The 24,358-nt window shown below is 36.2% G+C and overlaps 1 protein-coding gene across 5 annotated transcripts in view; it reads right to left on the bottom strand.

The window, feature by feature from the left end:
- Positions 1–24,358, bottom strand: part of KDM4C (lysine (K)-specific demethylase 4C) — a 443,327-nt gene that overhangs the window by 151,334 nt on the left and 267,635 nt on the right. For all 5 annotated transcript variants that reach the window (XM_011969889.1, XM_011969890.1, XM_011969891.1 and 2 more), the window contains exons 13-15: positions 10,722–10,903; positions 8,563–8,776; positions 6,647–6,723 (exon numbers count right to left, since the gene is read on the bottom strand). In XM_011969889.1, coding sequence (XP_011825279.1) covers positions 6,647–6,723; positions 8,563–8,776; positions 10,722–10,903 — 473 coding nt within the window. The remainder of the gene's footprint in view (positions 1–6,646; positions 6,724–8,562; positions 8,777–10,721; positions 10,904–24,358) is intronic.

Below are 24,358 nucleotides of genomic sequence, written 5' to 3'. Positions count from 1 at the left end.
AAAAAAAAAAAAAAAAAGAAAGAAAGAAAGAAAAGAAATAAAGCGTTTGCAAATTGGAAAGGAAGAATTCAAATTACTTGTTTGCAGATGATATAATCTTGCACTTGAAAAAACTTGAAGACTCCGAAAAACTATTAGAACTGATAAATTCAGTAAAGGTGCAGAAAAATCAACATATAAAAATCAGAGCATTTCTATACACCGACAGTGAACAATCTAAAAAAGAAATCAAGATACTAATCCTATTGACAGTAGCTACAAAGAAAAGTAAATATCTAGGATTTAACTTGACCAGAGAAGTGAAAGATCTCTACAATGAAAACTATAAAACACTGATGCAAAAAATTGAAGAGGAAACAAAAAATGGAAAGATAATCCATGTTCATGAACTGGAAGAATCAATACTGTTAAAATGTCCATACCACCCAAAGCTATCTAAAGATTCAATATAATCCCTATCAAAATACTAAAGACATTCTTCTCAGAAAAAGAAAAAAAAAATCCTAAAATTTATATGGAATCACAAAAGACCTAGAACAGGCAAAACTATCCTAAGCAAAAAGAACAAAATGAAAGAATCATATTACCTAACTTGAAATTATAATACAGAGCTGTAATAACCAAAATGATACGGTAATGGCACAAAAATAGACACTTAGATCAGTGGAAGAGAATAGAGAATCCAGAGGTAAATCCATACATCTATAGTAAACTCATTTTCAACAAAGATGACAAGAATACACATTGGGAAAAGGACAGTCTCTTCAATAAATGATGCTGGGAAAACTAGATATTTATATGCAAATGAATGAAACTTGACCCCATCTCTTCCCATATACAAAAATCAAATCAAAATGGATTACAGACTTAAATCTAAGATTTCAAACTATGAAACTACTAACAGAAAAATTTGGGGAAACTCTCCGGAATACTGGTCTGGGCAAAAATTTCTTGAGTAATACCCCACAAACACAGGCAACAAAGTAAAAATGGATAAATGGGATCACATCAAGCTTAAAAGCGTCTGCATAGCAAAGAAAAACACAAAGTGAAAAGACAACCCACAGAAAGAGAGAAAATATTTGCAAACAACCCATCTGACAAAGGAGTAATAACTAGAATATAAAAGGAGCTCAAACACTATAGGAAAGATATCTAATAATCTGATTTTTAAAATGGGCAAAAGATCTGAATTGACATTTCTCAAAAGAAAATATATGAATGACCAGCCGGGCATGGTGGTTCATGCCTGTAATACCAGCACTTTGGGAGGCGGAGGAAGGCAGATCACCTGAGGTCAGGAGTTCGAGACCAGCCTGGCCAACATGGTGAAACCCCATCTCTACTAAAAATACAAAAATTAGCTGGGCGTGGTGGCATGCAACTGTAATCCCAGCTACCCAGGAGGCTGATGCAGGAGAATTGCTGGAACCCGGGAGGCAGAGGTTGCAGTGAGCCGGGATTGTACCACTACACTGCAGCCTAGGCCATAGAGCAAGACTCTGTCTCAAAAAAATATATATATATATACACACACACACATACACACACACACATATATATATATGACAAACAGGTATATGAAAAGGTGCTCAACCATTGACATTCTTCACAAAATTAGAAAAAACTAACTGAACACATGAAGCTAGAGACTAGGAGGATGGTTACCAGAGGCTAGCAAGGGTAGTGGGGATGGGGGAAATGGAAATGGTTAATGGGTACAAAAAAGAAAAAAAAAAAAAACCCCACAAAATGAAAACACTTAGTATTTGCTACACAACAAGGTAACTACAGTCAAAAACAATTTAATTGTACATTTTAAAGTAACGCAATGAGTACAACTGGATTGTTTGTAACACAAAGCATAAATGCTTGAAATGACGTATACCCCATTTAACCTGATGTGGTTATTATGTATTGCATGCCTGTATCAAAGTATCTCATGTAACACATAAATATATATACTTATGACATACCCAAAAAAATTACAAATAAAAATATTTTTTACAAAGTAGTGAGATGTATATGAAAAGTCAAAATAATGAGACGCAGATACTAATATCGGAGTATTGACTTTTGATACCTAAAATTTGGATTTGGTAATGTTTGGAATGTGCTCTAAAATGATTATACAAAAAAGGAGGAAAATTTGCTCCAAAAAGAATGATATAAATAGACCAAAAAGGGTTTCAATCCAACAAAGCTGAAAATGAAATAATAAAGCTGGTTTACAAGCCGTAAGTCAAACGCTATAGCTGTCAGATAGTTGTGTCTATTTATTTGGGTAATACCGAAATAGGATAAGGCAGGGACTCAAAGAGATGACATATAATTAGAATCATGAAATATATAAACTGTATCCAAGGATAGACAGCTACGTGTGTTCTTTGTATCATTTCATTTCAGTTGAGGTTGGGCATACAGCCATAATCTTAGAATCCAAATTAGGGTACAATAAAAAAAATTGTAACTAATCTCTCCTCAAGCATATGCAATTGAAGCTGCAATATACATTTTGGTTTTTATTTTAATGGACGTGAATGGAAAAGTAAGAAAATGGGAGCACAATGAATCAGAGTGAGGTCTGAAGCTAATCTTTAGAAATGGTGAGGACACAGAAAGTCACAGATAAAGATCGAGCCTACGTCACTATGATCTCTGTCTTCCTAATTTGAGCCCAGAGTGACATCTAGTCTTTAGAATTGGAAAATAAAAAGAGAGCTGATCTATGATTACTGACTCCAGCCATGCATACACCCTCCACTTTCTTTTTTGCTCAGGCTGAAGCTGAAAAAATTACTACATTTTAACATGAATTTATTTATTTATGTATGGGAATGGGTGAAATAATAAGATGTCTTTGATTCTAAAATATTAACTCTATGATATAGTACTCTTACAGTCTTTTTAAAAAGAATCTTTAAAAAATAGAACCACCACATACAATTCTCATATACCTCATAAAAAATGAACACGAGGTGTTCAACAGCACTTACCATAAAAGAAAACACCAACAGAACAATTACATTTGTTGTATAATCATGTGTCTCAAACTAAATATCCTATAGGAATATTTTACATTCTTGATGAACAACCTTACCTTCACAAGGCAGGTTTCTTTAAAAAAATTCCAGGAAACTAGGAATGACAGTTAGTGAACTACAGGCCACCAATGAAATATCATCTGGCTTCAGCTGCACTATTTGATTTCCATGAGCTCCTTTAGAGCCCTTTATTTACAAGGAGGCTAGGGCTCCTCTGGAGTATAAAACTGAAGATACGAGATTGATTGCTGAAAAAGTCAGTTTTAAGGATACTTCTAAAATGCAATCATTGCAGCCATAAAATTTAAAGAAATCATACTTAAGTGTTTAGTAAAAATTAATATTGCAACACTCACTGCCACACTAAATCAGAGGGTTAAAGTCAGAATACCAATACTGTCAGTTACTCTTCTACAATACTTAAACTTCATTCAACTATTTTTCAACAGAAATAGGAATGGAGCTTCATAGAAAAAGTACACTCAAATGGATACGCTGAAAAAACAACTGGAATCCACTGTGAATTCAGATCATTTACAGGTAGAAATAAATTATGTAGGTCTAAAAATCATTGTAATGTTATATTCAAGAGTTCCCAGTTCAACTGTAAATTGATAGAGATTTACATAGTTTCAATATTAAAATAAAAATGGCAAGATTGTATTTTTTGAGGGGACAAGGAGTTAAAATTAATAGAAAGATGCTTTAAATCTATTCCAAAGAGTGATTAATCGTAGTATTTTCTGTATGAAACATGCTACATGAAAACAGCATAATCAATCAGAACAGCTTTAGAATCAGGGTGAGTGGCCTAGACCTGGCCCTGGGTCTGCCATGCAAAGGACAATGGTACCTTGGACAACAGGACTGCTCAGTGTGTGAGCACAGGAGCCAGGCAGTAACTGTGGATGGAACAGAGAACTCTTAATGCTTTGGTGAGCTGATCACATAATCTCTAATTTCTAAATTTATGATTCAGGGCAAAGGAGAGAACATCACTGGCCAAACTGATTCTGCAATACTTTATGGTGGCTCATGTACTAGGAATAGGACCTATATAATAAATAAGAGCTTGATATATTTATATAGTCAAGATTAGAAGCAGGACTTCCTGGTTGTGTTAAATATGTCTTACATTTATTAACATAATAATCACATGAAAGGAAAATACGGTCATGTGTCACATAAACACATTTTGGTCAAAGATGGACTGCATACATGACAGTAGTCCCATAAGATTGTAAGGCTGTTTTTCTTTTGTGCCTTTTCTATGTTTAGGTACACAAATACTTACCACTGTGTTACAATTGCCTACACTACTCAGGACAGTAGTAGCAATAGGCTACATTGTATAGCCTAGGTGTGTAGCAGGCTATACCGTCCACGTTTGTGTCAGTACACTGTATTATGTTCACACAATGACAAAACTGCCCAATGATGCATTACTCAGAATCTATCCCTATCATTAAGCAATGCATAAATGGACCAAAATGTTTTCTGGGCCCACTGATGCAGTGACTTCTTAAATGGGAGATAAAACCTCTAACATTAAAATATACCAGATTATTCAGACCATAAAGAGTGTCCATATTTTTCTCTCTTCTTTCACTCCCCAAAGTGAATGCCAGCAATAAAATCATCCAGAAAGACACCCCTCTCAGACTTACTGAGAACTAAATATACACAGTCATGACAAAAATTTTCATCATGTAAGGCGTATTCTTTATATTGTCATTCAGGTTTTTAACTTCAGTTGCAAGGAAGTGTAATTCTCTGTCATTAGAGATCATTGAGGAATAAAGTAAATGCTGCTATTACAGCTGAAATCATCAAGCTGAGCACCTGCTCTGAGATCATGAGTGAGGGATACACTGCTGAGGTCTGATTGTTCTTCACTTTCAAGAATGTTCTGATTCCTTTTGAAAGACAATTTTTAAGAAAAATTAAGGTAAAACTTAATTAAACGGTAACAAAGTTGACATAGATTGTTGGAATGAAAATCAAAGATTCGAAGTAAGCTAAATTTTTATATTATTATTATTATTATTATTTTCTTCTGCCCCCAAAAATCTGCAGGAAAGTAGTAAGGTAAATTTTTAACAAGGTCTTTAGGAAAAACAATTTAGGTCAAGTCAATTCTTTGTCTCTAAATGGGGGATCATTTGTTATTAAGTGTTCTGTCTGAAATTCACAGCAATGCCTAGTACAGACCAGAAATTCTAGAATGTACTAAGGTATAAATGTAAGGATGAGTAAGTGGGGAAAGACCTTATGCTAGTTGAAAAGTTGGATATGACATCAGGCCCAGTGGCTGATGCCTATAACCCCAGCACTTCAGGAGGCCAAAGTGAGAGGCTCACTTGAGCCCAGGAGTTTGAGAACAGCCTGGGCAACATAGTGGGACCTTGTCTCTACAAAAGAATTAAAAAATTAGCCAGGCATGGTGGCGCATGCCTGTAGTCCCAGCTACCCAGGAGGCTGAGGTGGGAAGATCACTTGAGCCCAGGAGTTCAAGACTGCGGTGAGCCATAATTGCACCACTGCACTCCAGTCTGGATGACAGAGTGAGACCCTGTCTCAAAAAAAGAAAAATAAATGTTGGATATGAACATGGTTTCTTCAGGGGTCACTGAGGATCCCCTACCTTGTTACTTGAAATACTTTTCAAGTATTGCAAAATAGGGACGGACAAGAAAATGAAGCAAAATTCTGAAGCCTTGAAAACGTAAATGTGGACACGATAAACTGACAGTCCCTGCAGGTTCCTAAGTAGAGGACTGACACCAGAAATTTACCTAATAGTTGGGCACGGTGTCTCACGGCTGCAATCCTAGCATTTTGGGAGGCCGAGGCAGGTGGATCACCTGAGGTCAGGAGTTCAAGACCAGCCTGACCAACAAGGTGAAACTCTGTCTCTATTAAAAATACAAAAATTAGCAAGGCATGGTGGCAGGTGCCTGTAGTCCCAGATACTCAGGAGGCTGAGGCAGGAGAATTGCTTAACCTGGGAGGCGGAGGTTGCAATGAGCTGATATCACGCCACTGCACTCCAGCCTGGGCAACAGAGCGAGACTCCATCTCAAAAAAAAAAAAAAAAAAAGGACCAGGAGTGGTGGCTCCCTTCTGTAATCCCAGCATTTTGGGAGGCCGAGGCAAGCAGATCATGAGGTCAGGAGATCAAAAACATCCTGGTTAACACATTGAAACCCTATCTCTACTAAAAATACAAAAAATTAGCCAGGTGTGGTGGCGGGTGCCTGTAGTCTCAGCTACTTGGGAGGCTGAGGCAGGAGAATGGTGTGAACCTGGAAGGCGGAGCTTGTAGTGAGTCAACATCTCGCCACTGTGCTCCAGCCTGGGTGACAAGAGTGAGACTAAATCTCAAAAAAAAACAGAAAAGAAAAGAAATTTACCTAATATTTCTACAATGGATATAGAACCACCAGGTAAGATGCTTTTGAGAGGGAAGACTAGAAACACAAGGAAGTGTGGAATTGCATCTATAAGCACCTGAACAATCTTATCTTTTCATTAGACTCAAATGTGACCACCATGGGTGGGGTGGGAAGAAAGATTAAGCAATACTAAAATAAGCCACTTACTGCTGTCCACGCATTTCTTTTGCACCGGGCACACAGCCATCCATCACAGATCTCATGAGAAGGAATACCATAACAACCTATAAAATAATAGTATGTATCCATGCATTAGGTCTTTTTCACCTTTAAAATATTGCAGATCTCAGTACTGAAATAAATAAAAATGGAACACTAGCCTACCATACTGTCTTGATTCTCACTGTATAGAACAAAACATAAGCAAGGTGAATGTGAGTCTTATTGATAACTAACACAATAGTTATAGAAAATACTTATGGAACATCTTGAATGGGTAATAAAATTTTAAAATGTCAAGTCTACTAATTTGTTCACGCACAAACATCTCAAAATTAGTTGCAATCCACGGGGCAAAGTTTAAGGAAATGTTAAAAATAATACAATAAATATACTGTGACCTAATATTATTAAATTAATTTAAATTTTGAAGTAATTTAAAATTACTTCAAAAATTAAGTCTAACTACCTTCAACCTCAATGATAAGGCAAATGTTGCAAATTCAGAGTTAGCAATGAAGGAATATTTTCAATTCAATTTGTCTATTCAGCTCATGCCTGACCCAAAATAACTAAGGTGATGGCTGATTATGCAAATATACATAGCAATTACATGGCATCAAGGAACACATGTCACTCTGACTTCTAGAGATAAGAGAATTTTGAAATATTTAAATAATTTTTAATATTTCTGATATTAAAACCCCCTCCTTATAGGAGGGTTAAGATTTAATGAGTAATTTTTGAAAATTTCTATAACATTTGAGATGGAAACAAAAAACAAAAATGTAATTTCCCGAGAAAAAAATCTATCATAGTTAACCATGTCCATGAAATAATGAGTTAAAGCATATGTGTATAAAATAGTATGGTTACACTGCATAGCTGCTACATTCAGGAATCAGATTATATCCCAATTATTTTGTGTCCTGGTGCTTTACCTATTGTATACACATAACAATGTAAGGTGTGTATATGCATGTGTGTGTGTTCCAAATTGCCTTCAATACGAAAACAAGATGGCTATTATTATATTTCAAGCAGATACTATTTAAATCCTTTAAGTAGATAGTATCTAATCAATCAATAAATGATAAATGATGAAGTCGTTTCAACCCTAATATAAAGCAATTATTACTCTGAGGTAAATACAGAAGATAATATCTATATTATAAACCATTCAAACTACATTGACAGAGGACAGGCCATACCTAAGTGAGTTACTAGAATATGTGATTTGGTAAGATCTGGAATATTAAAATGCCTTAAAATACAGTTGTAGCATATGAGATCCCTTTTACATATTTCATAGGATTTACATGGCAGATCAATAAATGTTTACCACTTATCCAACTGTTAAAAATAATAAATTGAGATAGCTGTGGAGACTATCTCAGTCCAGGGGTAAAACAACTGTAATGACTGTTCTCCCCTGGAAAGCAATAGAGATTTCCACCCTTACGAATGATAAAAAGTTAACTCAATACAACAATTCTGAGAATAACCAAAGGAACATCCATTTCTCTTTTAAAAGTCACAAAGAAAAACAGTCTTCAACAATATCAGACTTTCAAATTAAGTTTTTATAAACTAGATCTTAAAGTAAGTAAAATTCAAGTATGTGAAAGGAACCCCATGATAACTCCTCACCTGGACCCCAAACGAACAAACCAACAAAAAAAAAAACCCAGACCTGCTCTCCACTGATACTACATGAAAGTGGTGAAAAAAAGATGAATATACTAACTCATACTTTTACTAGAAGAAATGTGAAAAAGAATGTTATAACCATGAAGAATGCCAATAGTCCATGCAACAGATCTGACAGGTTCCAAAAACGTGAGAAATAAAGATGATGTGAAATGCTGAAAAGCCAGTGATTGATGAATTATAGATCCATTTACTTGCATGAACCCGTACGCAGCACTTTGCACAGGAAATCAGAAGACTTGTTCCATCCTCTTCAAGGAAGGCATTGGGTGGAGAATATTCTATATTTTCTTCACTATAAATAAAACACATCTCTGGTATAAGGGGCTTAGTCTTTCCTTCCAACGTAATGACTTCATCTAATTTTGTCTCCCATCTAGCATCATTTTCTTCATTGCTGCTATCTGGCTGAAAAACACAACGTTTCCACATGAGTGAAAAACATGGAAAAGAGCTCATCATTCTAGTCACTCAAATCCACTAACTCCTGTTCCAGACACTAACTTCTAACTTTTGTTCTTCCTGTTGTTCTCCTTGATCAAACTACTAGTTTTTTGGTTTTTTTTTTTTTTTTTAAATCAACATTCCACCTCAGACTCCCACCCAAAAGCTAATCTGCAGGAACAGGACAATATTCTATCATGTCTGTTCATACAAGAAAGTGACTAGCTACTCAAATTGTGTCTTCCCAAAATTAGTTCATGGAAAGCATCAATTCTTTTGCTTCTTCATATGCACTAGGGTTAAGAGATCTGTTTTCATTTACTGAAGAATCATATTTTGCTACACTTGAAGGAGTGTACAAAGACCCAGTTTTAATCTGTGCAGCAGTATTAGGAGAGGCTTTAAGAATTTTTGCCTCATCACAGTATTTGAAAGCAAGAGAGAGAGAACTGGCACATGTCACTAAATAAGAAAGAATAATGTATCAAACAAAACTATTACCTCACACCAAAAGATAGAAAAAACATTTAGTACATTTAGTATTTACTTGAAAGTAGAAGTAATGAATTACCTCACAGATTTTATATTATTTTATGTTTTATACTGTATTATTTTATATTAAATCTCCACAAATCTTACGATTTTAGTTTGAATTTTTTCATTATTGAGACATATACAGATTATAATGTAGAAATAAGAATCAATAAGTAGTTAAAACCCAGAAATTTAATGACTAAAGGAAGAGAAAAATAATGTTTATCACTCACCAGTGCCACATTAAAAAACATGAAGGGAATAAATTATTTCCTCTGTTACAAAGGTCTGAAAATGTGAGATACCACACATTTTCTTGCTCTGAAATGTCTGAACAGAACAGTTTATTTTTATAAGGAACTCTAAGACAGACATAATCTTGAATAAAATATTTGTTTCTATAAATAAAAATATAACCCAAAACATAATGTTCATGTCAATATACTTCATAATATATTGTACCTTAAAATGAACCACATAGTTCCACCCTTACAAGATTCCTAAAGATCATTTCAACTGTTTGAGTGCTGAGGACTGTGACCCTCCATTAGCTGAGGTGCTATCAGTATAATATCTATGGAATGATGCTGAAAACAACATCAAGCACAGCCAGCTGATGAGGATGAACGGGCAAATTTAGTTTGTAGTGAGTCTTGGCTGTGTCTTTTGCATGTTCCACATGGGAAGGTGAAGAGACACTTAAAATTTGGACCTAGGGCTGACATTTCTATTATTTGAGAATGACATTTTCAAACAACAACCAAAAAAAACAGAGATACACTTAAAGTTCTATCTTTGAAAGCTTCTACTATTTGTAAGCTTTAAGTTGTGTTTCTTGGTAAAAGAGGTAGAAAAGTTGAAAGTAACCCCCCTCCCATGAAATAAAATAAGACACTCAGAAAAGATTTGGGAGACCAAAGTGGAAGGATCGCTTGAGGCCAGGAGCTCAAGACTAGCCTAGGCAAAACAGTAAGACCAAGTCGCCAGAAAAATTAAAAAATAAATTTAAAACATTAGGCAGGTATGGTGGCTCACACCTATAGTCCTAGCTACTGTGGAAGCTGAGGCAGAAGGATCGCTTGAGCCAGAGTACAAGCCTACGTGGAGTCATGATTATGCCACTGCACTTCAGCCTGGGCAACAGAGCACGACCCTATCTCAAAAGAAAAAGATAAAGTATTTTCAGAAAAGTGTCTCCCAAGGAGAATGTGGAAAGTAGAAAGTGTTTGTGGTTCTATGAAAGCCATCAGCTACCTAAGGATGTCTTCCTTCTTATGTGCAAAGGAAGCCCACAACAATTTACAGTGATCTTGTGGTATGTGGTCACACAGAAAGCAGAGCAAAGAAGGCAACTGTGACAGCAGCCCCCCTTTACCTTATGGTATGGCATGAGCAGAGTGCAGATGGCACAGTGTGGCTTCATCCTGGCCACTGTTGCATTATACTCTTGTTCAGCTGCGAAGTTAGGGGACTTCGTCTGCCAAAGGTGGATGAGAGGTTTCGCCCAAGACTCTGTTTCTTCCACTTCCTCCTCAATGGACAGAACCTCAGGCAATTCTTAAGGGAGAAGGCAGGAAAATATCGTGAGCATGGGAACCAGGGAAAACAATCACCCTGAGTACAAAAGAAGCAAACATTCCACAGAATCTGTGATATTAAGGCCAGAAACCAAACCTATTTTGTCTTTCAAATACATCCTGAGAGAGCCAGAATAAGGGAAGTTGCCTTATAATCCTCCTCAAGCCTCAAAGCCTAGATCAGATCTCATGGCCAGACAACCACCCTCGTTTTGTGACCCTCCCCATCCCTACCAAAAATAATTACACTGTTCCCTCCTTCCCACATTACCCCTTCCGTGTCTCTACTGCTACGGTAAAAGCTCCAATACTAAAATAGGTTTGTGTGTATGAGATTATCTTCTAGTTATCAGAGTAATTCACAATCCAGAAACTACTTTGCCAATTTTTACTTTCTTCATCTAACATAGTACACGGCTCAATAAAAGTTTAATTGAACTTCACTGAATTAACTCCTGGGTTCAAGAATTTATTACAATTAACATTTTTACAGAGCAGCTATAAAGTGCCAAGCAATATACTGGCATTACACAGATATAAAAGAAAATCCCTAGTCAGATCTTCTCATTTGTTCCATAAAATACCCCTAGAGGGTCAAGTCTTTTAAATGTATATTTCTTTTTTCTTTTTCTTTCTTTCTTTCTTTTTTTTAAGATGGAGCTTTGCTCTTCATGCCTAGGCTGGAGTACAATGGTGCAATCTCAGCTCACTGCAACCGCTGCCTCCGGGGTTCAAGCCACTCTACTGCTTCAGCCTTCCGAGTAGTTAGGATTACAGGCGCCCACCACCACACCTGGCTAATTGTTTTTGTATTTTTACTAGAGATGGAGTTTCACCACATTGGCCAGGCTGATCTAGAACTCCTGACCTCAGGTGATCCACCCACCTCAGCCTGCCAAAGTGCTGGGATTACAGGCATGAGCCACCGAGCCTGGCCTAAAATGTATATTTCTTTACTCCACAAGAATAGCACTTTATAAAATCTTACAGAGCACCAGAAAAATACAGAAAGACACAACATGTTAGCAAAAAACTCTTCATGCCTATAGCAGAGGGCAGTACATCAGAGCAAGTGGCCAGAATAAAAGCTGCACCCAGTGTCTAGGGCTGTGACACATTCTAAACATCTGCATGAGTAGCTTTCATAGTCCGATAAATGAATACTGTAGAGCAATGTGCTTAAGTACAAAGCACTGGTGAGTGAGTGTGTTCCAGCCCTTGCCATGTTGACTTACCTGTTTCAGAAAAAGTCAAATTAGATTTGCACTGATGGCAAAATGGGAAGGACTGAATGAGGCTGAAAATAACTCAAAATATGTCAAATGCCAACTGTAGCACAAAGGGTGGCATTATTATAATAATCATGTTATCATGGTTGTTGTTCTTATTATTTTTACAATGGAAAACACTTGGTATTCACCCATGGGTAGAGTATTTGAAAACAAAACAAAAGATAAGAATCTTTGCCTATATTTGCAATAAAGTAATCTGACTCTAAATGTAAACTGTTTCTCGCAGCACTTGGCCTCACCATAATAGCAAAAGGAGACGGCTAAAAAATTATTATAGCACAGGATATACTACAGCTAATTTTATGCATTTATGATTTAATACTGCACCTTTATATTTGGTTACATCCGTGTTTGTGTGCATATGTTGTGATAAATTTTAACTTTTTATAATAGATTTATGTTCATAGTAGTAAACGATAAAACAGTCTTGTATCTGCATATATTTTATGCATTCATGACCTACTTTTTTCTTTATTTTTTAAATATTTCTAGGCTATATGATTCATTTGTGAGTTTTTTCAAATTGTTCCAAGTCTATGAGAAATGTTCTAATGTACTTATTGAAAAAAAATTGCATGTAAGTAGACCCAAACAATTCAAACCAGTGATGTTCAAGGAGTCAACTGGAATTGAAAGATAACCGCCGTTCTCAAAACATGATCTGTGACCTCCAGGGGATGCACAATCCTGTTGCATGGCATCTGTATAGTCAAAACTACTTTCATAATAACACACGTTATTTGACTATGTTACCCAGTTGAGATTTGTAACAGTGATACAAAAGCAGTAGAGAGTAAAATTGTTGGTGCCTCAGCATGAATCAAGTGGTACCAAAGGAATCATTATATTGACTACCTCATACTTACAGAGGTAACAAAAAAGCAGTTTCTCTTAGTAATGCCTTTGATGGGGGGGAGGCATCAATTTTATTAAATCTGTGGAAAAAAAGGAATGTATGCATAAAGTATTTCTGTACACACTGAAGTTCAAGAGTAGTCTTTAGAAAAGCCCTTGTGCAATTAATTGAACTGCGGATTGAATTGCCTGCCATTTTCATGGAATGCCACTTTTTCCATGAAAAAAATTATTAGCAGACAAACTACGGTCATTCAGACTTGGGTGGCTGGCAGGAATTCTCTTGAAAATAAACAAAAAAAACCTGTCAATTTTTTAAAAAACAACTAGAGTTATTTGTCAACAATGATAAAAATCAAGCTTATAAGTCACAATTAAAATTTCTGGAAAATTTGTATCCATTACTGTAAGCTCAACAGATTCCAAATGCTTAAATCTGTCTCTGGTGGAAGTGATAATAATAATGAATGTAATTTTTTATATCACATAAACAGATGCATCAACATCTAAAAGATCTGGATAACTCACATCTTTGTTTGCTAACGCATAGTAACAAAAATCATGCATGGATTAAAAAGCCACTTAAAATGCAAGACACACCAATGAACTTTCAGCTTAATAGAGTACAAAAAATTCACTGATATGATTTTAGGTTCCACACTGAAACTAAACTACTGTTTGTCAGGTTTTGATAAAGAGTCAAAGAAGAACGTCCCCTTAACTATCTAGAAAGGTTATTAAAATACTGCTTGCCCCCTTTCCAACCACATTATCTGGGGGAAGCCGAAATTTTCATCATATTCTTCAACCAAAACAACATAGTGCAAGAGATTGAATGCAGAAGCAAATAAAAGAATGCAGCTGTCTTTTATTAAATCCAATACTAAAGACATTTGAAAAAAATATAACATCTCCCAATCCTGCAGCCCCTGGTAACTAGCATCCTAATCTCTGCTTTTAGAAGTTTGATGTTTTTAGATCCCACATATAAGTGAGATCATGTGGTATCTGTCTTTCTGTTCCTGGCTCAATTCACTTAACATAATGTCCACCAGTTTCATTCATGGAGTAGCAAATGTCAGGATTTCCTTCTTTTATAAGGTTGAACAGTATTGGACTGTGTACACATACCATATTTTCCTTATCCATTCCTTGATTGATGGATACTTCAGATTTATTTCATATTGTACTTATTGTGAATAATGCTGACTGCACATGTAAGTGCAGATATCTCTTTGACATACGGATTTCATTTCTCCTACATCCTTTGGACATACCCAGATGGGGATTTCTGGATCAAAAGGTAAACCTATTTTTAATTTTGTTCAGGAATCTTCGTACTCTTACCCATAATGGCTGTACTAATTTACATTCCCACCAACATTGTACAAAGGTTCCCATTTCTCTACATCCTAACCAACACTTGTTGTCTTTTTGATAATAGCCATTCTAACAGGGATAAGAAGTGAGGATTTCACTTGCACTTTCCTAATGAGCTGTGATGTGGGGTGTTTTTCATATAACTGTTGGCCATCCATATGTCTTCTGCTGAGAAACATCTATTCAGGTCCTTTGCCCAGTTTTAATCCAGTTAATTGTTTTCTTGCTATTTAGCTGTTTAAGTTCCTTATATATTGGGATATATACATAAGGATATTATATATCCTTATATAATGTCAATATTGGGATATTGACAACTTATCAGAGATATGGTTTGCAAAATAATTTCCCACATTCTGTAGGTTGTTTCTTTACTCTGTTCTTTCTTCTTTTCCTTTGCAGAAGCCTGTTTGACAAAATCCCGTGTATATATTTTTGCTTTTGTTGCCTGTGCTTTTGGAGTACAATTGCAACAAAAGCAAAAATTGACAAACGGGATATAATTAAACTAAAAAGCATCTGCACAGCAAAGGAAACTATCAATAGGGTGAAAAGACAAACTACAGAATGGGAGAAGATTTTTGCAAACTATGCATTTGACAAAGGTCTAATATTCAGCATATAAAGGGAACTTAATCAAATTTACAAGAAGAAAAACAACCCCATTAAAAACTAGACAAATTACATGAACAGACACTTTCCAAAAGAAGACATACATACGGCCAACAAGCATACGAAAAAAAGCTCAACATCACTGATCATTAGAGAAATGCAAATCAAAACTACAATGAGATACCATCTCACACCAGTCAGAATGGTTGTTATTAAAAAGTCAAAAAATAACAGATGAGAGCAAGGTTGTAGAGAAACAGAAACACTTATACACTGTTGGTGGGAGTATAAATTAGTTCAACCATTATGGAAGACAGTGTAGTGATTCCTCAAAGAGTTAAAAACAGAAATCCCATTCAACTCAGCAATCCCATTACTGGGTATACACCCAAAGCAATAAAAACCACATAAAGTGCATTATAAAGACCCATACACACATACGTTCATAGCAGCACTATTCACAAGAGCAAAGACACGGAATCCACCTAAATACCCAGCAGTGATAGACTGGATAAAGAAAATGTGGTACCTATATACCATGGAATATTAAGCAGCCATAAAAAAGGAGATCATTTCCTTTGTGGGAACATGATGGAGCTGGAGGCCATTACCCTTAGCAAACTAACAGAAACAAAAAACCAAACACTGCATGTTCTCACTTATAAGTGAAAGCTAAATGATGAGAACACATGGGCACACAAGCAGAACAACACACACAGGGACCTTTCAGAGGGTGAAAGGTTGGAGAAGGGAGAAAGTCAGGAAAAATAATGGATAATGGATATTAGGTTTAATACCAAGGTGATGAAACAATCTGTACCAAAAAACTCCATGACACAAGTTTACCTACGTAACAAACCTGCACATGTACCCATGAACTTAAAAGTTAAATTCATTAAGGAATTTATTTTTTTGATGCTACTGTAAGTAGAATTATTTTCTTTATTTATTTTTCAGAGAAGTCACTGTAAGTATATGGATATGATATTGGTTTTTCTATGTTGACTCTGTATCCTACAACTTTCCTGATTTATTAGTTCTTACAGTTTTTTGGTGGCATCTTTGGGGTTTTCTATATATAAGATCATATCATCTGCAAAAAGATACAATTTAGCTTATTCCTTTGCTAACTAGATGTCTTTTATTTCTTTATCTTGCCTAACTGGTCTGGCTAAACTTCCAGTATCATGTTTAATGGAAGTGGCAAGAGTGGGAATTCTTGTTATGTTCCTGATCTTAGAAGAAAATTTCCATTTTTCATCAATAATGATGTTAGCTGTGGGCTTGTTGTACTTGGCTTTCATTGTGTTAAAGTATGTTCCTTTTATACTTAATTTGCTAATTATTTTATATCACAATAGAATGTTAAATTTTATCAAATGGTTTTCTACAACGATTGAGATGATCATGGGGTTTTTGGCCTTCATCCTTTTCTTGCGGAGCCCCTGTCTGGATTTGGCATTAGGGTACTGCTGGCCTCACAACATGAATTTGGAACTATTCCTTCGTTTTCGATATTTGGGAAGGATTTGAGAAGGACTGGTTTTAGTTCTTTAAGTGTTTGGTAGAACTTGGCAGTAATCAGGTTTGGGGCTTTTCTTTATAGAAGAGTTTCCTGATTCCAACTCCTTATTCATTTCTGGTCTGTTCAGATTTCCTATTTCTTCAGGATTTAGTGTTGGTAGATGATTTGTGTCTTAAGAATTTATGCGCTGATTCTCGATTATCCAAAGTATTGTTATAATTGTTTAGTCTTTTATTAATATGATCCTCTGTATTTCTGTGGTATCAGTTGTAATGTCTTTCATTTCTGATTTTTAGTCTTCTTTTTTCCTTAATCTAACTAAAAGTTTGTCAATTTTATATTTCCAGAAAAGGTATCTATTGGACCTTTGTACTGTTTTTCTATTCTCTATTTCATTTATTTCTGCTCTGATCTCTATTATTTCCATCCTTCTACTTTCTTTGGGCTTAGTTTGTTTTTCTTTTTCTAATTCCTTGTGGTGTAATATTAGGTTGAAATCCTTCTTTTTTGGTGTATGCATTTATTGCTAAAAACTTCCTTCTTCAAATGCTTTTTGCTGCATTTTGTAACTTTTCTTATGTTGTGTTTCCCCTTCCATTTGTGTAAAGATGTTTTTAAATTTCCCTTTAAATTTCTTCCTTGACTCATTGATTATTCACAGGAGCATATTCTTAATTTCCATGTATTTGTGAATTTTCCAAAATTCCTTGTTATTGGCTTCCAATTTCATAGCATTGTGGTCAGAAAATACACCTGGTATAATGTCAGTCTTCTAGCATTTAGTAAAATGTGTTTTGTGGCCTAACATATGATCTATCCTGAAGAATGTCCCATGTATGCTTGAGAAGAATGTGTATTCTGCAGGTGTTCAACAGAAGGTTGCACTACTTAATGCCACCACAATGGGTATTAGATTTCAACATGAATTTTATTAGAGAGAACACACTGAAATCATACCAAGTTTCTTCATTCTTTGTCATTACTTTTTCTTTCTCTTTCTCTGGTTAATTTCAAGTGACCTGTCTTCAAGTTCACTGATTCTTTGACTTGAGACCACTGTTGAAGCCCTCTTGGAATTTTTCAGTTCAGTTATTGTGTTCTTTATCTCCAGAATATGTTTGGTTCTCTTTTATGGCTTCTATCTCTTTGTTCAAATTCTCAACTTGTTTGTGCATTATCTTCCTGATTTCATTTAGTTGTCTATCTGTATTCACTTGCAGCTCATTAAGCTTCTTTAAAATTATTATTTTGAATTGCTTTTAGGCAGTTTGTAAATCCATATTTCTTTACTGTTGGTTACTCAGGTTTTATTTTGTTCCCTCAGTGGTGTCATGTTTCCCTGATTATTCATGATTCTTGTGACCATGAGTTGGTATCTATGCATTTGAAGAAGCAGTGACTTATCCCAGTCTTTGTAGATTGGCTTTGGCTTGGAAAACCCTTCACCAGTCAGCCCATCCAGATTTTCTAGGCAGGCCATCTGGCATGGTCCAAGGGTAGGCTTGCTCCTGGAATCCTCCAGCCTTATGTCTGCATCAGTATGTGAGCTGGCCTGGCACCTGAGTTCATGGGGTTTATCTGGGGCCTAAGTCCACCATGTAAGAACTGGAGCTTGGGACTACTGAGTTAGGCCAGGATCTTGGGTTCATGGGGGCCAGCTTGGCACCAATGTTCCACTGGCGTGGTCCTGTCAACTGGATCCACAGGGATGTTCCTGGATGCTTGGTCTGTGGGAGTTGGCCCAATGCCAGAGTCTTCTGTGGTAGACCTGTACCCTGGGTTCACTAGGGCAGGCATGAAAACCAGGTCCACAAGTGCTGGACTACATCCTAGACCAGGGGAACAGCTTGGAGCCTGAGTCTGTGGGGGTTGTCTTGGCTCTGGAGTAGGCCTGGAGTCTGGGACTGTAAATGCTGGTTACTGTTGAGGCAGGTTTGGAGGCTGGCTTCGTGGGTGCTGATCTAGAATCTAAGGATGTGGGTACTGACCTGACACTTGAGCTAGTCTTGAGGCTGAGAGATGGCCTGACACTGGAGCAATCATGGAGGCTCAGTCTGCAGGTACCAGCCAGGAATCTAGGGTTATGGGACTGTGTGGTGCTGGGTTTCACTGCAACAGACCTTAGATTGGGGTCTGAGGCAAAATCTGGTTCTCACAACACTCTCCTTCCCACACAGGTATCCCTATCGCTCTCCTCACTGTACTGCCTGGGGTTAGGGGCGCGGTAATACAGGTAATGCAAAACTGTCCTTCCCATCTCTTCAATGCATCTTTTTTCATTTATGTGCTATACTCAGGTGCCATCATCTCTTCTCTGGTTCCCGTATGTCTTTTGAAGGCATTTTTGAGCATTGATAGTTGTTAAATTGATGTTTCTGCCAGGGGACAAGCGCTGTGAAGTCCTATTCAACCGCCTTGCTGATGTTTCTAATTATTTTTTATGGTTTGGGAAAATCATTATTTTTTATGAAAATAAATGTAGCTATTTAAGTAAATTTAGTTTTTATTGCTACTTTTAAATGAATTAATATAATTTAAATTTTCCCTGGTGTGATTTCCAGTAAGTAAGTATCAATAAAATAAACCCACAAAAAAGGAAATAAAAGAATCTTTTTTCGGGTCCTCAGAAGAGTTAAGAACATAAGGCTTCCTGAGACCAAAAAGACTGAGAATCACTGGCATATACATGTGCACATTTTTCTAAAAGTGTTAGTATCAAAGAGTCACTGCTAAACAATACAAGCCTTAAAAAGACCTAGCTTCGCTCTTAAAACCAAGCAGTAACTTCATAAACAACTTGCCTTAATCAACTTGAAATACTTAAGCAAAAAGAAAACAAGAGTCAACACAGCAAAAGGGCCTCATTTTCTCTCTAGGTTCTTTCATGAATGTCTGCAAGGTTTGCCAGAAATTAAAGAAAAAAAAGATTTTATACCAAGAGCACTTAATTTTTTTCTTCCTCAGTCAGTGAGCCTCTCACCTCATGGTGGAAACCCATACTCCTAGATTAAGATTTTTACAAAAACACTGTCATTCCTTGTAGCAGGTAACATGCCGTCAAGAAAATCATGAGCCTAAATACAAAGCAGTTCCTCAAATCTATGTAAGCCTTTCTAAATTTACAGAAGCCCAGTATACCAGGCACCAAGGTATGAGGAACTTTGTCCTAAATAAGGAAACATAAGCAGTAGCTAAAAGGACCAACCTATGGAAGAGGGCTAGCCCCTCAACAAACACTACTGTGAGGTGGAAATGGGAAAACCAGATACTAACTTGGATAAATGTACTGAAGAAATGTGTTGAAAATACTGCCACCTTGCCAACAATACCTTCAATAGCTGTTTTCAAATTTTTTAATCACCATGTCAATAAAAAAAAAATTTTATAAATTGTTTCATTTTATAAATGAACTTGCCTATAGACGAAACTCCTGGATCATATACACAATAGACTGAAACTGTTTTTTTATAGTAGTATGAAAAGTATTCATTCTCACTTAGACCCAGGAAACCAATCATTGCCTCTTACTGTGAATTATTTCTGACAGAATTAAAAACTCCTGGACAAAGATAGTAGAAATAGCTCTGCAAACAGGGCCTAAGAATACTCCTCAAGAAGAAACACGGGTCAAAACATAAATATCTGATTTATATGTGTGCCGGCTAGGTATTAAGAAACTGGCCACAACTTCCGCTTCTACAATTACCTATAGGTAAAATCACAGTAATTAGCCATTCACTGCCTGCTTACAACCCTCCCTTCTCAGCCTTTCCAAGGTGTCTCAAATGCGTCTCCAAAGCTATTCTCTCTGTTTGCCATTCAAATCACACTGTCCACTCCTCAGGACCATGAACAATTCTGCTTTTCAAACACCTCAAAAGGATAGCTAGATTTTGTCTTGTCATTGATCATTAACTAGACAATCAGTATCACCTCTGATGTTCACCCAATGATTCCCCAACAGTCAGAGAGGTCTGCCTGGAAGAGACTCAATCCCACAGGACATGGTACGAGAAGGGGAGGCCCCATTAATTTGAAGCACAGGAAATACTAAAAACTTTCTGGTTCTAATAAGAAAGTTAGGCTTGCTGAAAGAGTATCTTAAGACATTCAGAGAATCTCCAAAAGTTTTCTACTTACACTAATTTGCAGTATTCCAGCAGATTAATAAAACTTCCTAAGGTGAGGAAGGGTCACACTGGGGAGATGTTGTTAGCAACTGTGTAAACATACAGTATTTATTTTAATGTTATTTATTTTTGGTTGCTTTGTACACACATTAATTTGTATTACTTTTCATACAAAAAGGAAAATGACTTTTACATAAAGTAAAAAGTCACACTAGAAAATATATATTTGAAAACATTAGTCCAAGTGTCACCAAATTATTCTAAGATAAGCATGGTTTTAAAAGTGTAGAGCTCTGCTCCAACCTATCAGAATAAATTAAAATAATGCTTCATTCATGCAGGCTATATGGTCTTGGTTGCATGATGATTCTAAATCTGTTTCTCAATCTGTAAGATGAGTACAAGATCAGTTAAATGTCAGGGTTTTCCAACAAGTTATATGAGATAGCCAAAAGTTGCTATTTGCTGGTATGTGCAACCTAGTATTCAGTACATGATGATCCTTCCTCTCTAGGCCTCCAACATAATCTCTGCAAAGGTCTGTGGGCGTTCAGTCAGGCTGGTGGAAAAAATTTTAGTTATAATTGCCACAAACGCTCTCGGAAGCCCTGAGAGTTTACATAACTTCGGTAATAAATCTGGCTGAAGGCAGCCAAGTCCCCTTACCTTTAGTTAAATAAATTAGAGTAGAAACAAAGGAATGTAAGGCATTTATCTAACTCATTTGTTTACTCATGTGGTCTTAACAATAACCTTTGTTCTACCGTGGGTGCTTAATTCCTTTATACTCTGGAAGTCCACAATGTCAATTACCCTCTAGTAGTGTTGACTCAAGCCTTTGTCAATTAATCTTTACTAAATAAATGTGAGTCTCACTGGCTGGTCAGGACCACGGCTGTGACTAAGTGGCCATACACTCTGTAGAACTGGCAAAGCAGAATATCTGTGTGTCAGTGTACTTTATTCATCAGTCACTGGGTCAGGATCTGCAGGACAGAACCCCGCAGCAGCCATTCAGAAAATTTCTTAAAATGAATGCCGTAAATACTAACCTTTTAAGATGACAACACAGATTAGAACAGAACCAATCTAGACAGATACCAAGTTATATCCTATACATAAGTATTTCCATCAAAAGGTTTAGCCTTGTAGGAAAAATAAAAGCCTTTATTCTCCCATTCACTCAAAAACATCACTGAATATAATTGATGATAATAAAGAAATTAATGTCCTTTACAAAAGTATCCAAAAGAATCTTTTTTAAAATATGCAAATAAATTATGGCATAGCTATATAATGCATGCCTTAGAAGAAATGCTTTTGAGGATTAATAAATACATAGTATGAATATATACATTATACAACATATTAGTTGAATATAATATTATAATCAATAAAAAATGGGAGCACAAAACCGTGTATACGGAATATTGCCAATTCTATTAAAAAAGTTAAATGTCTGGAATAAAGAGGCTTTTTAAGTTTTCATAATTATAAAAATTTGTCATCTTGAAAGTTTTTTAAAAACTACTGTCAAAATAATATTAGGTGGGAACCATGAACTGGGGGAAACCTTGCTTTAAGAACAGATTTTTGCCAGATTTATTCACTCACTCAGAACAGTCTCTTTGAATAAATTTTGTTACATGTAAGTGACGTCCCTAAAGAAAAATATTTGGGCCATTTGTGAAAGGGCTGCTGCCAGGACTTGTGGATGGACCTCAGCAGATGAGAAAAGCTATCGATTCCACTACAGTACAATTTCCCTCTGCCAGTCATCACAGTCATTCTGCTGCTTGGGGTGATGCTCCAGTGAGGTGTTTTGGCTGGTACAGCACCATTCTCTGCTATGAAGAGCACAGCAGCATCTGTTCCATTTCAGGTACCTGAGCAAAATCTCAGTCCTGGGAGACATTATATATGGTTTCAAACATCCTGCAGGAAATGCGGGGTATAGTCGGGTGGGGTAAGTACAGAAGTGAGATACTCAAAAAGGCAAAGATTCAAACTTGGGAACTTTATAATTTCTGTACTGAATAATGTATGAAAACAATATTTAAGTGATTTTTTTTGAAATGCTGACCTTCAAATGTTTATAAAGCTGTGTTCAGAAGTACAAAAGAGAAAAAAATTATAGAACTTTAGGTATGATTTTACTCAGAAGTGGTGACATTGAGAAAAAATTAAATTCTACATTATAGTTCCCCCAAAATGCTAATGTAATAATGAATAGCAGAGAATTCTACAGTTTAAAGTCTAAAGCACTTAAGAAATTAAATGGATGTATATAGTTTTGTTCTTTATGTATCACCTCTCAATAACACTGACACCAAAGTATTTCAAAAGGATACATTACAACTGACTCTATATACACTTTAAATAAGAAAAACATTCCAAAGGACACACCTTCAAAATTCCTATTACAAAAAAAAAAAAAAGCCATGATAATTATGCTACCTCTGAGGCAATGGGTTTCGCCAGGAACTATGGCATAACCAGAGTGGTTTAAGTTTCTTACAGAACATCAGCTCATATTTTATATACATTTTACAACATGCATGAACAAAAACAAGAAATGCTGGGAAGCTGATCTACACTATTAACAAAGGTATCTGGCTATAATCAGACATTTATATGTGCCCATTTCAACTTCTTTTACTAGTATTCTAGCCGCTATGGGAGGTTGTTAGTGTGATAAAGTTGAAAGAGTGGGCTGGACACGGTGGCTTATGCCTGTAATCCTGACACTTTGGGAGGGCGAGGCAGGTGGATCACTTGAGGTCAGACCAGCCTGACAAACATGGTGAAACCTAGTCTCTATTAAAAATACAAACATTAGCCAGGCAAGGTGGCAGGCACCTGTAGTCCCAGTTACTCGGAAGGCTGAGACAGGAGAATCACTTGAACCTGGGAGGTGGAGGCTGCAGTGAGCCGAGATACTGCCACTTCACTCCAGCCTGGGAGACATAGCATCCGTCCGTCTAAAAAACAACAGTGTAGAGTGTAAACTTTGGCACTGAACAGACAGTACTTAAAGCCTGTTATCTACCACTTACTAGCTTTGTGATCTAGGGCAAGTGAATTCATGTCTATAAGCTTTGATTGCCTTACCAGTAAAAATGATGCTAGCATCATCTAAAAGAATTATAAGTAATGGTTACTAGTAATGTATACAACAAATAGGAGGAAACCAGCTTAGTCAATTCTCATATCATGGTAGGAATGAGAAGAAGAAAACTCCTAAAGAAAGCTGGCATACCCTTGGGAAACTTAGCTGTCAACCTGGCACCAGAAGGAACATATTCTGAGCATCAAATCAAAGACAGGTGAAAAAGGAGAAAGAGCCACATGATCTGAAGAGAAATAACAGTATTATACATTTTAAAGTTGCTAACAGAGTAAAATTCTCATGCTTTCACCACAAAATGTTATGTATTTAAGGTGACATGTAAGTCAACTAACTTATTCCACATTGTACTAATAAAACGCAACACCATTCTGTACCCCACAAATTTATACAATTATAAATTGTCAATTTACAATTAAAAAACAAAGACAGGCGAAAGACTAAGCATATGAAATTCATAATATGCTAGAATTTCATAATACGACAGATTCTGGAAATAAGAAATTAAAAGCAA

This window comes from Mandrillus leucophaeus, unplaced genomic scaffold (assembly GCF_000951045.1).
Source record: "Mandrillus leucophaeus isolate KB7577 unplaced genomic scaffold, Mleu.le_1.0 Scaffold92, whole genome shotgun sequence".
In the NCBI taxonomy this organism is placed as follows: Eukaryota; Metazoa; Chordata; class Mammalia; order Primates; family Cercopithecidae; genus Mandrillus; species Mandrillus leucophaeus.
The sequence above is the reverse complement of the archived record's forward strand: the minus strand, read 5'-3'. Positions and strand labels throughout refer to the sequence as shown.